The sequence below is a fragment of the Lotus japonicus genome, chromosome 1 (assembly GCF_012489685.1).
Source record: "Lotus japonicus ecotype B-129 chromosome 1, LjGifu_v1.2".
NCBI classification, from domain to species: Eukaryota; Viridiplantae; Streptophyta; class Magnoliopsida; order Fabales; family Fabaceae; genus Lotus; species Lotus japonicus.
In genome coordinates this window covers 63,892,160-63,907,503 of record NC_080041.1, presented here as the reverse complement: position 1 = coordinate 63,907,503, position 15,344 = coordinate 63,892,160, and the positions used below count along the sequence as shown (strand labels likewise).

Here is a 15,344-nt window from a genome sequence, read left to right as displayed (position 1 = left end):
TTTTTCTGTGTAGATACCTTAGGCTGCAAGTCACCTTATATAGGAGGCTGCACGAATGATCACAACTATTCGAAAATAAGTCACGATTTTTCAAACTAGGGTCACACCTGTTCGGGAAAAATTTCTAACGGGGCGCTGCCCCGCACCCCGCCCAGCCAGGGGCTCCGCCCCTTGGACCCCGCCAAGGGGCTCCGCCCCTTGGACCTCGGTTCGTATTCGCGGTCAATTATGCGTTGGCTCACCGAGCGTGCACTCCGCACTAACCTGACTCGATTCCGAGCCTAACGCGTAATTGCATCAGCCTATAGTAGATCACATTACTACTAAAATACATTGATGATTCTAAAATCACCAACAAATCCCCCCATTTTAGTGTAATCCTTGATCTACTCAATTTGTATAAGAAAACATATACAAACTTATAACATACAGATATAACGATCAAACAAATGCATAAATGAAAATATCTTGCGATTGAATTTCCACTTTAGTACAAATACACATTCCAAATACTCGAGAATCGGGGTGTCTTTAAAGATTGAACCCGTCAACCCATTTGAATATCTAAAGATATTGTACACATATGTTTCTACAACACTCTACTGTTCATACTTGACACTTTACAAGCCATGTGTCCTTATCCATTAATAAGCATATAGGAAGCCAAGTCCAAGCTTCTTGAAGCGGCAAAACTTCATGCTTACATAGGTGATCCTTTTAATCTTGCACCTGCATTTACAATTGTCCAAAAGAACCATTAAGAAGATATACTTCAACCTAGCCATCACTTGTAGGTCTGAGCACATACCTTGGGAAGATAAACACAAGTGCTCCAATCTCTAACTATGATCTTTCCACATTGAATTCAGCTTCTAACGTTGTATTAGAAGGGAATTGGGTATAACATAGGTAGTAGATTTAAATGGACTTTAATCCCATTCCAATTACCGACTTCTTCACTAAGTCTCTAGCTAACCCCTTCGTCAAGTGGTCAACTAAGTTTTGTTGCGACCGAACAAACTCAATGGATATCACCCCATTCAAGATTAATTCCCTAATCATACTATGTCTAACACCCAAGTGTCTAGACTTTCCAATGTGGCAGCACTATCACAACGGATAGAAATTGGTGATATCGGTTTAGGCCATAACGGAATCTCATATACCAAGTTTCTTAGCCATTCCGCTTCTTTACCAGCAGCAACTAATGCTACAAACTCTGATTCCATTGTAGAACTAGTTATACATGTTTGCTTCTTGGAAGCCCACGAGATGACACCTCCCCCAAGCAAGAACACCCAACCACTTGTAGAGGATGAGTCTTCAACATTATTTATCCAACTAGCATCCGAATAACCCTCTAATACCGAAGGAAATCCCACATATGACAATCCATAATTCATAGTACCCTTCAAGTACTTGAACGCCCTAGTTATCGCATGCCAATGATGTCTACTAGGATTACTAGTAAATCTGCTCAACTTTCCAACCGCAAAAGCAATATCCGGTCTAGTGCTAATCATAGCATACATCAAGGAGCCTATAGCTCTTGAATATTCGAGCTGATCCACAGGTTTACCTGTATTTGGCATAAGTTTTTCACTCGGATCCATGGGAGTACTAACCGGAGAACAACTTTCATGATTAAACTTCTTGAGTATTTTCTCAATGTAATGAGATTGCGTAATTACAATCCCCTTATTCTCCCGTTTAATCTTAATACCAAGAATAACATCCGCTTCTCCCATATTCTTCATGGAGAACTTTGATGACAAGAAATTCTTTGTTTTATCAACTTGATTTTGGTCCGTGCCAAAGATCAACATGTCATCCACATATAGACAAATAATGACTCCTTTACCGGATGTATCAAATTTGCTATATACACATTTGTCAGCTTGGTTTAGAATAAAACCACTAGACAAAACAACCTCATCAAATTTTTGATGCCATTGCTTCGGAGCTTGTTTCAGCCCATACAACGACTTAACTAGCTTACACACCTTATGCTCATTACCAGGCATTACAAATCCTTCAGGTTGCTTCATATACACTTCTTCTTCCAAATCACCATTCAGGAATGCTGTTTTGACATCCATTTGATGGATCACTAGATTGTGAATAGCCGCCAAAGCAATCAACAATCTAATAGTAGTGATACGAGCAACTGGAGCATAGGTATCGAAGTAATCAATCCCTTCCTTCTGTCTAAAGCCTTGGATTACCAATCTAGCTTTAAACTTGTCAATTGTACCATCGACTTTCATTTTCTTTTTGAAGATCCATTTGCAACCCAATGGTTTACAACCTGGTGGTAAATCAGATAATACCCAAGTATTATTTTCCATGATAGAACTCATCTCTTCATCAATTGCTTCTTTCCAAAAAGCAGAATCTCGAGATTTCACAGCTTCATCATACGTTCTTGGATCCTCCTCTATACTATAGCAATAATAGTATTGATTATCAATTTGATCCTTTGATCCCTCAACTAAATATAATTGAAAATCCGAACCATAAGATTTAGGTTTTCTAGGTCTTTTGCTTTTCCGAGGTTCGAGTGTCTCACTTGGTACATCAGTTGAATGATCATCCTTTGTAGGTTCATCCGACTTAGATATAAGGTCCTTTGGTCTAGGTATAGAAGAGAAACAATTCTCATCAAATATGGCATCCCTTGATTCTATAATTGTGTTAATATAAACCGAGTCATTAGGTTCTATAACATAGAACCTATATGCTTTGGAATGTTCAGCATATCCAACGAAGATGCAAGCTACACCCTTTTCACCCAAAGTTTTCCTTTTAGGATCCGGGAGTCTAACCACGGCCCTGCAACCCCAAACACGTAGAAATGTTAAGTTGGGTCGTTTCTTATACCAAAGTTCATATGGGGTAGTCTTGTTCCTTTTATTAGGAACCCTATTTAACAAATAGCAAGCCGTTAACAAGGCTTCTCCCCAAAACCCTTCACTCAAACCAGAATAGGATAACATGGCGTTCACCATTTCTTTAAGAACTCTATTCTTCCTTTCAGCCACACCATTTTGTTGAGGTGTATAAGGTGCCGTAGTCTCATGAATGATTCCTACGGATTGGAAGAATTCAGGATCATAATATTCACCACCTCTATCCGTACGTAATGTTTTAATCATCACATTCTGTTGCAATTCAACTTCAGTTTTATAAACTCTAAATTTATCTAAGGCTTCATCTTTAGAATGCAACAAATAAACATAACAGAATCTAGATGCATCATCTATGAAAGTGACAAGATACTTTTTATGTCCTAATGATGGAGTAGCATGCAAATCACATAAATCACTATGTATCAATTCAAGTATGACAGATTTCCTTGTTATGCTTTTAAAAGGTTGCCTAGTAATCTTTGTTAGCATGCAAGTTTTACACTTTTCTAAATTTCCATCAAAAACAGGAATTAAATCATCTTTAGACATTTCAAGCATTCTTTTATAATGTACATGTCCTAGACGAGCATGCCATAAAGAAGATTTAATAACATTCGAATTGGTCATAAATACAGAACCAGAATCATTAGGAACTCCATTCAAATTCAACATAAACATACCATTATTATAATATCCAAATCCTACAAACACACCAGACTTTGATAATACATATTTATCGGATTCATACACTTGCTTGTATCCAAGCTTATTCAATACAGGACCAGAAACTAAGTTCTTACGTAGTTTAGGAACATACAAAACATTAAACAAAGTAATAGTTTTTCCAGAACTGAATTCTAACACCACGCTTCCTTTGCCTTCAACAGGATCAAAGTGATGACCTCCCATGTAGAGGACATATCCATCTTCCACTGGAACAAAAGTCTTGAACCAGAAACGATCCTTGCAAACATGTGTTGTGGCGCCAGAATCTATCCACCACGCAATAGCATCATCCTGCACATAAAATGCTTCAGAAATTAATGAAACTGAATGTTTAATCAAAATATTCAAGTTATGAATTGATTTCTGACCTTGTTCTTGGGATTGGTCCTTAGACCCCTTTCCCGAACCACTTGCATTCGCGTTATCATGCTTCTTTCTAGAACGGCAATCCCTCTTGAAGTGGCCTGTCTTACCACACTTCCAGCATTCTAGTTTCGGTTTCTTGTTAGAACCGAAACTTCCTTTGTTGTTCTTGAAAGCACGCTTCTTTCCTTTGTTTTTGTTGTTATTGTTCTTACTACCCTCCTCGATCATATTAACCGAGGGACCAGCAACTTATTTTCCTTTTCCCTTGTCACTCTCCTGCGCTCTTAGAGATTCTTCTATGCGCAAGTGACTTCCAAGTTGGACCAAAGACAGTTCGTCTTTTCCATGCTTCAAATTGTGTTTGAAATCCTTCCATGAAGGGGGCAACTTGTCTATGATACTTGAGACAGATATTGTTTCATCCATCTTCAATCCGTGCAGTGTGAATTGTCCAAGAATTCGTAGAAGTTCATTGTATTGTTCCATGACAGACCTTGATTCAACCATTTTGTAATTGTTGAAATCAGTCACCAAGAACTTCTTACTGGATGAGTCCTCTGCCATGTACTTGGCTTCAAGACAATCCCACAATTCCTTTGCAGATTCCACATTTTGATAAATATCGAATAAAGGATCAGACATACCGTTAAGAATGTGTCCTCTGCATATGTAGTCGTCATTCTCCCACTTTGATCTGCTTCTTATATTTTCAACAGTTTCATCCTCTAGAAGTTCAGGAATCGGTGTAGACAGAACGTATACCACCTTCAATGTTGTCAACAAGAAATGCATCTTCTTCTGCCAACGCCTGAAGTCTTGTCCTTGAAACTTGTCCAATTTCCCGAACTTAGTAGTCATCTCCTTAACAGCGCCTTCTCCAGCCATGATTATCAGAAAATAATTTGTTCGTTTGTTAGAAATCTGGGTGTGATAATCCTGGATAAAGTCAAGAATCGTGAGCGTCCACTTTCCGAACAAATTATTTCGACCCTATAATTGCCTGGGTTCACGAAATCTTTGTTGGAATAATACTTGACAATCAATCTGCTTCTTGGCACAAGAGAACAGATCAAGAAAGTAGAGAGTTCTGTTTTCGAATATCTGTTACTGTATTCGGTTTTCTGTTTTTCTGTGTAGATACCTTAGGCTGCAAGTCACCTTATATAGGAGGCTGCACGAATGATCACAACTATTCGAAAATAAGTCACGATTTTTCAAACTAGGGTCACACCCGTTCGGGAAAAATTTCTAACGGGGCGCTGCCCCGCACCCCGCCCAGCCAGGGGCTCCGCCCCTTGGACCCCGCCCCTTGGACCCCGGTTCGTATTCGCGGTCAATTATGCGTTGGCTCACCGAGCGTGCACTCCGCACTAACCTGACTCGATTCCGAGCCTAACGCGTAATTGCATCAGCCTATAGTAGATCACATTACTACTAAAATACATTGATGATTCTAAAATCACCAACAACACTTCCCCTCTGCAAGATGAGATGTGTAAATGGGTAACTCCATCTTGCTATTTAGACATATGAAGTGATCGGCTGAAGGATTTGTTAGTAAATAATTAATTTGATTTATTTATAGTTGAATGTTGGAAGAAAATGTTTTATTGACATGAGGGTGTTTTTTTGTGTAAAAAATATGTTGTTTTGATTGTTTGTATGATATTGCTATATGTGTAAGAGCTTGAGTTAAAATGTGGAAGCAAAACCCATAGGTTAATTCAATTAGAGAAATTGAGGTTGTTTGATACAAACATAATTAAAAAAATTGTGGTTGTTTGGTACGAAGTATGAACCCAATTAGAAAAATTGGGGCTATTTAGTACCACACAAATATAAAATTGTTTGGCACAGGCCCAATTAATGAAATTGAACTTGTTTGGTAGAACCTTATTAGAAAGTTTGGACTGTTAGGTATGAACCCAATTAAAAGAATAGTGACTGTTTTCGTATGAACCCTATTAGAAAAATTGCAGTTGGTTTAAGAATTGTGTCATAAAAAAATCCAAGCTTGTTGATTAAAGGACTGAAGAAAGTATTGTGATGCTTGGTTTAGAGGGTTGATGACAGCCATTGATGATGAAACAATGAACTTAGGAATTAGGATAGTAGGTAGCCTGATCATGTAAAAAAAGAATAACTGCTCGGATACGATGTAAAAAAATAGATCAGATACCATGTAAACTATGATTCCATATAGACAAATAGTTGGTACAGGTTGTTGAGGATGATACTTACTAGTTCCGTATATATGTCCAGTATAGGTGAAGTTGGAAGTGGTCTGATATGGGCGCACCGATGTATTTAACAATTGGGCTGACTAAAACTATGTACCAAATGGGCCGGACAACCCATGGTCCAGCCGGACTAAAACTCAAGTTATAAATAACAGGCAATACCCAAGCGGTAGGGAGACCTATCATTTCACGTATTTTTACTTGTTTGCTTACTTTCGCTTGCTCTCTAAATTGGGTAGCCCTAGTCTGTAGTTCCATACCGGAACATTGGCGCCCACCGTGGGGCCGAAGGAAATTTTCCTAGGCTTCATTTTTTTCACTGCAATGGTGACTCGATCCGGAACGAATGGAGAGAGGAACCACATCCCACAGGATAATGTTCCTCCTGATGTTCTTCAGCGGATTATGGATGATCTTATTGATCTCCGTCAACACAACCAACAGTTACAAAATCAACTCACTGATCTTAATCAGACTCAGGGGCTACAAGAGGGCGATCGACGAATGGCTGAGACGGTGGTGGATTTCCAACCTTTCACGGAGGAAATAGCAAACACAACCGTCCCAGACAACTTGAAGACGCTAAAACTTGATTCTTATTATGGCGATACTGACCTAAAGGGCCATTTGGTGTATTTTAACACAAAAATGGTTATTGTGGGGGCATCAGATGCGTTGAAGTGCAAAATGCTTCCATCAACTTTCAAGAAGTCAACAATGATTTGGTTTACAACTTTGTCGTCAAGGTCAATTGTGAATTTCACAGAATTGTCAGCGAAGTTCTTGTCTCAGTTCTCAACTAGTCGTGCCCAAAAGGTCACTCCAGCGACATTATTCAATGTTCGTCAGGGACCGAATGAAACTTTGCAGTCTTACATGGGGCGTTTCAATCAATTATCAGTTCATTTGGAGGATAAGATGCCGGAAATTTGCATCGCATCTTTTGAATTAGGTTTGAGGCCTGGAAGTTTAAACAAAAACTTAAGCAGGAAGCCGGTGGAAACAATGGCGCACTTACGTGAAAGAGTGCAAGGATTCATCAGGGAGGAGCAAAGTGACCAAATAAAAAACAACCGCCCAAATGCAGCGGTTACAGGGCAGCAACAACAGTTTGAGGCGAAGAGGGGAGCGGTTACTGATCAGCGTTCAAAGGGATAGGCCGAACGTGGAGACAAAGGATACAACAATCGGAACCGTTACGATAATCGATATGATAACCGTCCCAACTTTAAAAATCGTGCTCAACCGTATGGTACTCGTGGGTATGGACATTCGATGACGTGGACTCGAAATCAAAATGATCGTGCCACACCTTTGGCGGTTAACTTAACCGAAGCTTTGCACACGTGTTTAGAGGCGAACATAATTCCTTTTCCTCGATAACCAAAGCAACCAACAGGGCACGTGGATAAAACAAAGTGGTGTGAATATCACAGAATTTCTGGACACAATACTGATGATTGTTTCACTTTGAGGAAAGAAATAGAGAAGTTGATAAAAGCTGGATGCATGAAACAATTAGAGGGGCGAAACCATTCTGAGGAGGCAGGAACTTCAACAAAGCGTACCGAAGATGGTAAGGAAATTGAGAATGAAGGTCAAAATAGGAAGCCAGAAGGAAAAGCAAAGGGGCGAATTCACTCCATTTTTGGTGGATTTCGTGGTGGAGGAACGACTAATTCAGCTCAAAAGAGGTATGTTCATCCAATTAATGCTGTTTATTCTAATGATTGGGGAAGTTGGGCAATCAACCAGCCCGATATTACTTTTATTGTGCGAGATTTTGAGGGAGTTCAGCCTCACGAGGATGATCCAATTGTGGTAATGCTGAGAATTGCTGAGTATGAAATTGAGTGGGTGCTGTTGGATCAAGGAAGTTCGGCGGATTTAATTTATGGGGATGCTTTTGAAAAATTGGGGCTGACTGAATCTGATTTGTTACCTTATGATGGTTCTTTAGTGGGTTTTTCTGGAGAAAAGGTATTTGTTAGAGGCTATGTGGAGTTAAAAACTGTCTTTGGAGAAAGGAAGAATGCAGAGACATTTGCTATAAAGTATTTGGTAGTAAAATGTACTTCGCCATACAATGTGCTCATTGGGAGGCCTTCATTAAACATATTGGGGGCGATCATTTCCACAAGGCATTTGACAGCTAAGTATCCGTTAAGCAAGGGAGGAGTCGGAGTCCTAAAGGCTGATCAAGTTGTAGTCAGAAAGTGTTATTCTGAAAGTTTTAAACAGTATGGTCATATGGGCAAGAAGGCTGTAAAGGAAGGGCATCGAGTGTATGAGGTCGAAGTGAATCAAAATGAGGTAAGTTTGGATCCTCGTGATGGATTTTTGGAACACAAGATGACTTCAGAAGAGGAAACTAAAGTTGTGGTGATTGGTGAAAGAAGTCTGAAAGTGGGCGTAAATTTGACAGCAAGTCAACAAGACAGGCTAACTAAACTTCTATCTGAGAACATGGATTTGTTTGCATGAAGTGCGAAAGATCTTCCTGGGATTGATCCGGAATTTATTTGTCATAAGTTAGCTCTAAACCCGGGGGCGAAGCCAATTGTTCAGTTTAAAAGAAAGATGAGCGATGAGAAAGCGGAAGCTGTGAAAGTGGAAACTAATAAGTTGCTAGAGGCTGGATTTATCAGAGAAGTGAAGTATCCAACTTGGTTGGCAAATGTTGTTATGGTGAAAAAAGCTAATGGAAAGTGAAGGATGTGCACTGACTATACGGATTTGAACAAGCATTGTCCGAAGGATTCTTATCCTTTGCCAAATATTGATAAACTTGTGGATATGGCGTATGGATTTGGAATGCTCAGCCTTATGGTCGCATATTCAGGGTATCATCAGATCAGAATGTATGGACCAGATGAGGAGAAAACAGCTTTCATGACGAATCAGGCGAATCACTGTTATCAGACTATGTCGTTTGGGCTCAAAAATGCAGGTGCAACTTATCAAAGGTTAATGGATAAAGTTTTTGATAAACAAGTGGGGTGGAACATGGAAATTTACGTTGATGACATGGTGGTTAAATCGGATGAAATGTTAACACATTGTTCAGATTTGAAGGAAGCTTTTGGGGAGCTCAGAAAACATAATATGCGACTTAATCCAGAAAAGTGTTCGTTTGGGATTCAAAGTGGAAAATTTTTGGGTTTTATGATCACAAGGAGAGGAATTGAAGCAAATCCTGATAAGTGTAAAGCCATTCCTGAAATGCAAAGTCCCACTTCAGTGAAAGATGTGCAGAAATTGACTGGGAGAATTGCAGCTCTAGCAAGATTTTTGCCATGTTCTGGAAACAAATCAGCTCCATTTTTCCAATGTCTGAGAAAGAATAAGGCATTCCAATGGACAGAAGAGTGTGATGAGGCGTTTCAGAATTTAAAGGAGCATTTGTCAAAGCCACCAATTTTATCAAAGTCAATTCCAGGTATTTCATTGTCAATGTTTATTTCAATATCTGATAATGCTGTTAGCTCAGTCCTATTGCAAGAAATTAAGGATGATTTGAGGATCATATATTTTGTGAGCCATGCTCTTCAAGGAGCAGAGGTGAGATACCAAAAAATAGAAAAGGCTGTTTTAGCCCTGATTATATCCGCCAGGAAATTAAGACCTTATTTTCAAGGCTTTCCAGTTGTGGTCAAAACTGACTTACAACTTCGCCAAGTGTTGCGAAAGCCTGATTTAGCAGGAAGAATGGTTTCATGGGCTGTTGAGTTATCAGAGTTTGAAATTTTGTTTGAGAAAAAAGGATAAGTTAAAGCACAGGCTTTGATTGATTTTGTTAATGAAATGTCTCCAGAAGAGAAAAGCGACGAACCAGGTGAGTGGAGTTTATCAGTTGATGGTTCATCCAATGTCAAAGGCAGTGGTGCTGGAGTGATCTTAGAAGGGCCAGGAGGCGTAACAATTGAACAGTCACTCAAGTTTGATTTTCAAGCGAGTAACAATCAGGCAGAGTACGAGGCTATAATTGCAGGGTTAAGATTGGCGATCGAAATGGGCGTACAAAGCATCAGGATCAAAACAGATTCACAGATAGTTTCAAGACAGATTCAGGGAGAGTATCAAGCCAAAGATGCACAATTGGCCAAGTACTTAGTGAAGGCTCAGAATTTGATGAAGCAGGTGGACAAAGTGCAGATTAATCATGTTCCGCGAGAGGAGAATACAAGGGCTGATATATTGTCAAAGCTAGCAAGTGCCAAAAAGGTAGGGAATAACAAATCAGTGATCCAGGAAGTTTTAAATAGCCCAAGTATTGAAAATGATGAGGTTATGGCAATTTCGATGGCAATAGATCAAGATTGGATGGGCCGAATCAAGTTGTGTTTGGAGGCGGAAGGAACTGACCTATTTATGTTTACTAAGGATCAAATTTGGGAAGCAAGTCATTATACTCTTTTGGGAGATCAATTGTACATGAGAGGAGTAGGAGTCTCATTGCTGAGATGCGTTTCCAAGGAAGAGGCTGAAAGAATTATGTTTGAAGTACATGAGGGAGTGTGTGCAAGTCACGTGGGTGGAAGATCTTTGGCAGCGAAAGTGCTAAGAGCAGGATTTTATTGGCCATCGCTAAGGTCAGATTGTATGGAATATGCAAAAAAGTGTGAAAAATGCCAGATATATGCAGATTTACATAGAGCATCGCCGGAAGTCTTAAGTTCAATGAGTTCATCATGGCCATTTGCAATGTGGGGCGTAGATATCTTGGGACCTTTCACTCCAGCATGGTCACGAGTTAAATTCATCTTAGTTGCAGTGGATTATTTTACTAAATGGATTGAGGCAGAGTCAATGGCGAAGATAACAGCAGAAAAAGTCAAGAAGTTTTATTGGAGAAAGCTAATTTGCAGATTTGGTGTACCGACTACAATTATCTCAGACAATGGAACGCAATTTCCAAGCAGGAGTGTGAAGAATTTTTGTGCAGAAATGGGAATTGAGATGCGTTTTGCTTCAGTAGAGCACCCACAATCAAATGGACAAGTGGAGTCTGCGAATAAAGTGATTTTGAATGGAATCAAGAAGCGATTGGGCGAAGTAAAAGGATTATGGGCTGATGAATTGATCACGGTCGTTTGGGCATATAATACAACGCCACAGTCTACAACTGGGGAGTCACCTTTCAAGTTAACTTATGGAGTTGATGCAATGATTTCAGTGGAAGTGCAGGATGTGACTTTCAGGGTAGAGACTTATGACGAAGAGCAGAATGATATGAATAGACTTGTTGATTTGAATTTGGCTGATGAGACTCATGCATAAGTTCGTTTGAGGCAGGCGGTGGTAAAGCAAAGATCAGAAAGGCGTTATAATTCAAGAGTGGTTCCAAGGCAGATGGAAGTGGGCGATCTAGTGCTGAGAAGGAAGACAAGAGGATCGAATGATTCAAAGCTGTCACCAAATTGGGAAGGACCTTACAGAATTCGAAGAGAGTTGGGTCAAGGGGCATATCATTTGGAGGAGCTATCTGGGCGAAGGATTCCGAGGGCTTGGAATGCGCAACATCTCTGTTACTATTACAGTTGATGTGCAAGAAATCCATTCAGTTTGCATAATGTTTGTACAGTTTATTTCAGTTTGTGTGTGTTGAAGACTACGTTTATTCTCCATGTTGTTTAAGACTACGTTTGTGTATGTAAGACTAAGTAGGGGTGTTCGCGGATTGGATTGGATCGGTTTTGAGGAGAAAAATCATCCGATCCGATCTCATCGGTTTTATGATTTTATAATCCAATGGATTTTTTACTAAATTCAAATCCGAACCAATCCGATCCAATCTATAGCGGTTTGGATTGGATTGGATTATTCGATTTTTGTTTCACTTTTTTATATTTTGAAATTGTGTTGTATAAATTTTAAAAAATATATAATATATGATACATAATTTATAACATTAATATAACATTCATAAATTATAACATAGTAACAAATTTTTAAATTATGATTATAATTGTTTACTTTGATGCATGTATATAGTTCAAATAATTACTTGAACTTTTTTTATTAAAACGTAATTTTATAAATAAGCATGTGTGATATAATCAATATATAAACAATAAATATGTACTATGTAAGTGTAAATGGAATGATATATGTATAACTAAAAGTATACATATTTGTGAATGTTCGGTTTGGATTGGATTGGTTCGGTTTTGGAAATCGAATCCGAAATCCGAAATCCGATCCGATCCGATCCAATAAATAATTTCGGTTTTTTCAATTTTCAGTCCGTTCGGTTTTCGGTTTGATTCGATTTCAGTTTTTTTGGATCGGTTTGTCGGTTTTGTTTGGATTGGTTCGGTTATGAACACCCCTAAGACTAAGTGTGATGTGCTCTTTTCTCTACCTGAAAATGAGAGTTTTTAACGAGGCATCATGTGTCAATGAATAATAGGTATGCACTCTTTTCTCTACCCCAGACGGGAGAGTTTTTAACGAGGCATAACGTTTCAAAAATGTTCAAGTGTGCAACATTTTGTTTGTTTCCATAAAGGAAAATATATCAACTTAGGTCTATCAATTGGGCGACGCCAGACAATTGAGAAAGAGTAAGTCTCTTAAAACTAGAGCATTTGACCACGAATTCATAAGCACAGACTTAAATTGGATTTAAGCTTGTCCAAATTAAGCACAAGTCTCCACGCGAGTAAATAAAGAAATCAAATAGTGTGACTTTGATTCAATGAACAACTAAGTCAAAAGAGGAATTTTTTTGACTAAGTTATATATGCAAAAGCCTTATGACTCCAAGAATAGTTGATCAATACAAACCCTCCAAAATCTTTGAGATTTGATTAAACGATATTTTACTACATACAGTAAAGTAAAATGAAGTGGTTCGGCAGAAAGGTTAGTAAATGGAATTTCATTGTTATATTTTTAAGCTTTGATATATGAGGTTATATTTTTGGTTCAATTTAGATGATTGCATAAAATAGTATGCTAAGTGGTTATCATAGTTGTGTTTAAATCCTTAGTTGGGCGAAGGAAATATGTCGATATTATGACTATGAGGATTAGAATAGATTATATTAGAAAAGACTTAGACATTTATTAACACTAAAAAGAGATTCATTGCATTGAAAGGAAAAGTCATTACATAGTTGAAATAGAAAAACATGAAAGCAAAAGGGACCGGAGGTCTTTGGCATGATGCGACAAAGGGGAAAGTTACAAGATTTAGAACTTAATTATTCTCTCCTTCTCCTTCTTTGTTGTTAACATTTTCCTCTTCATTTTTTCTTTCTTCTTCTTCTTCTTCTTCTTCTTCTCCTTCCTCATCCGCGTTATCCGGGCTAATCAGTTTGCCATCCACAATGCGGGCATAGGGATTTGCACCCTCGAAGTTGATAGCCAGGTCAGGATTGAGAAAGGTGATATGCTTCATCGCCTTGGCGAAGCCAGCTTCAAACTGATCTAGGACAGAACATTTCAACTCAGCGACTTCTGTCTTCAACTTAGAATTTTCCTCAAGCACTTGGTTGTGCACAACACTCAGTTGAGTGAAATCAGCCTTCACTTTCTCATTTTCTTCAGTCAATGCTTGAATAGAGACATTGTTTTCTTCAGCAGTCTTCTTCAAACTTCCAATTTCTGAAGCCAAATCAACGGCTTTCTTCTCATTAGCTTTGTTGGATTTATCAAACAATTTCACTGTTGCCTTCATCTTTCCAATTTCCTTTTCTTTTTCTTCAACGAGTTTGGCACTAGCAAGGCCATCAAGTCCAGCAGATTCAAGATCAATCATCTTCGAGATAGCAGCAATCTCCAAACCCTTAGTCATCATGGCTTGACAAGCCTCCTTCAAGCCAATCTTCTTCATCTTCTCACGGTTCGCCTCAAAAACCAAATTCGTCTCCACCAGGGAGTTGAAGTCGATTTTGGAATCCCATAGTGAAGTCACTTCATCCAAAGTTAATTCCTCGAATTCCTTCAGCAAATTTTTCCAGCACGGGGGCGGAGCACTTGACGAACAACCTTTGTTCGCCTCAGTGGCATCACTTTTGTTCATAAACTTCTCCAGTGAAGTTTGGTTTGAACCTTTACTCTTAACAGAAGCAGGTTCTTCATTCTTCTTCTTATTTTTGGTGGGGCGGCCGATTTCGGTACCGGAATGACTGGTGTCATGGTCCGCAAGCGATTTGGCCGGATTTCTTTTTTCTCGAGCAGCCTCTTGCTCACGGAGGATATCGTCGTCAGATAGGCGAGCCATTTTTCCTGCAACAAGAAAACGAAATTAGAATACAAGGAAGATTTAGTACAGTATGTGAGAATAAAATGCAAGTTAGGATGCCTTACCAATGTACACACCCACATGATTTTTAGAAAGAGCAGCCATAAAATCCTTAAGATTTAATCCTAGATTGGACAGAAACCGACAGTCTACTAGCTCTTCAGGAGTCAAAGCATCATCAGGAATTTTGATGATAACTTCATACTGGTTCGTCCAGTAGAATGGAAATCGAGGACTTCCATCATCGAAGTAGAATATGTCTTTGCAAGGTTCGGATTCACAAAGTTTAAAAAAAAATTCCCTTAAAGAGTTTATAGTGGCTTTTGAAGAGAGTGAATAGTCCCAAACCCCTAGCAGTAGCGAGCGAAACATATTCGCCCCTCACGTTTCGCCCGCAAGTTTCAAAGAAGTAGAAGAATTTGTTGCTGGTGGGTTCAATGTGCAGGGTATGGCATAGAATTTCAAAGGCTTTTAGGTAAGCCCAAGCATTACCATGAAGTTGAGTAGGAGCTACATTTAGGAGAGTTAGGACGGAGCAAGTCAAGGTAGAGAAGAGTAGGGTGTATTTCAAATCAGAAAACAAATTTTCAAAGAGGTAAGTGAAGTTTCGCCATTGACCATCCATTTTTCCAAAGCAACATGGTTCGTCAGGAGAGCAGGGTAGTATGTCCAGGTGGGCATCTAAACCATCTTTTCGAAAATTGTACTTAGTGACTAGATTTACAACAGCATTAGGAGTGCAGATTTTTGAAAATTGTTTTTTGATTTTACTGGCAACCCATAGAGAGTCGGCAGTAGTTGGAACATTAGGTGCAGAAATCTCTCTATGAGTACGTTTAGCAGCCATTTTCA

At 39.0% G+C, this 15,344-nt stretch overlaps 1 protein-coding gene across 1 annotated transcript; it reads left to right on the top strand.

Moving 5' to 3' along the window:
- The first annotated feature begins 10,045 nt into the window (after nt 1-10,045).
- LOC130741746 (uncharacterized) lies at nt 10,046-11,521 on the top strand. Its single transcript, XM_057594422.1, has 2 exons — nt 10,046-11,046; nt 11,164-11,521. The coding sequence occupies exons 1-2, from the start codon at nt 10,046-10,048 to the stop codon at nt 11,519-11,521; spliced, it is 1,359 nt and encodes a 452-aa protein (XP_057450405.1).
- The last annotated feature ends 3,823 nt before the right edge of the window (nt 11,522-15,344 follow it).

Bases quoted from the DNA above. Each gene is read 5' to 3' on its own strand.
- LOC130741746 (XM_057594422.1), top strand. From the start codon at position 10,046: ATGTCTCCAGAAGAGAAAAGCGACGAACCAGGTGAGTGGAGTTTATCA. The intron at 11,047-11,163 runs GTCAATGGCGAA...ATTTCCAAGCAG, and splicing joins ACTAAATGGATTGAGGCAGA to GAGTGTGAAGAATTTTTGTG.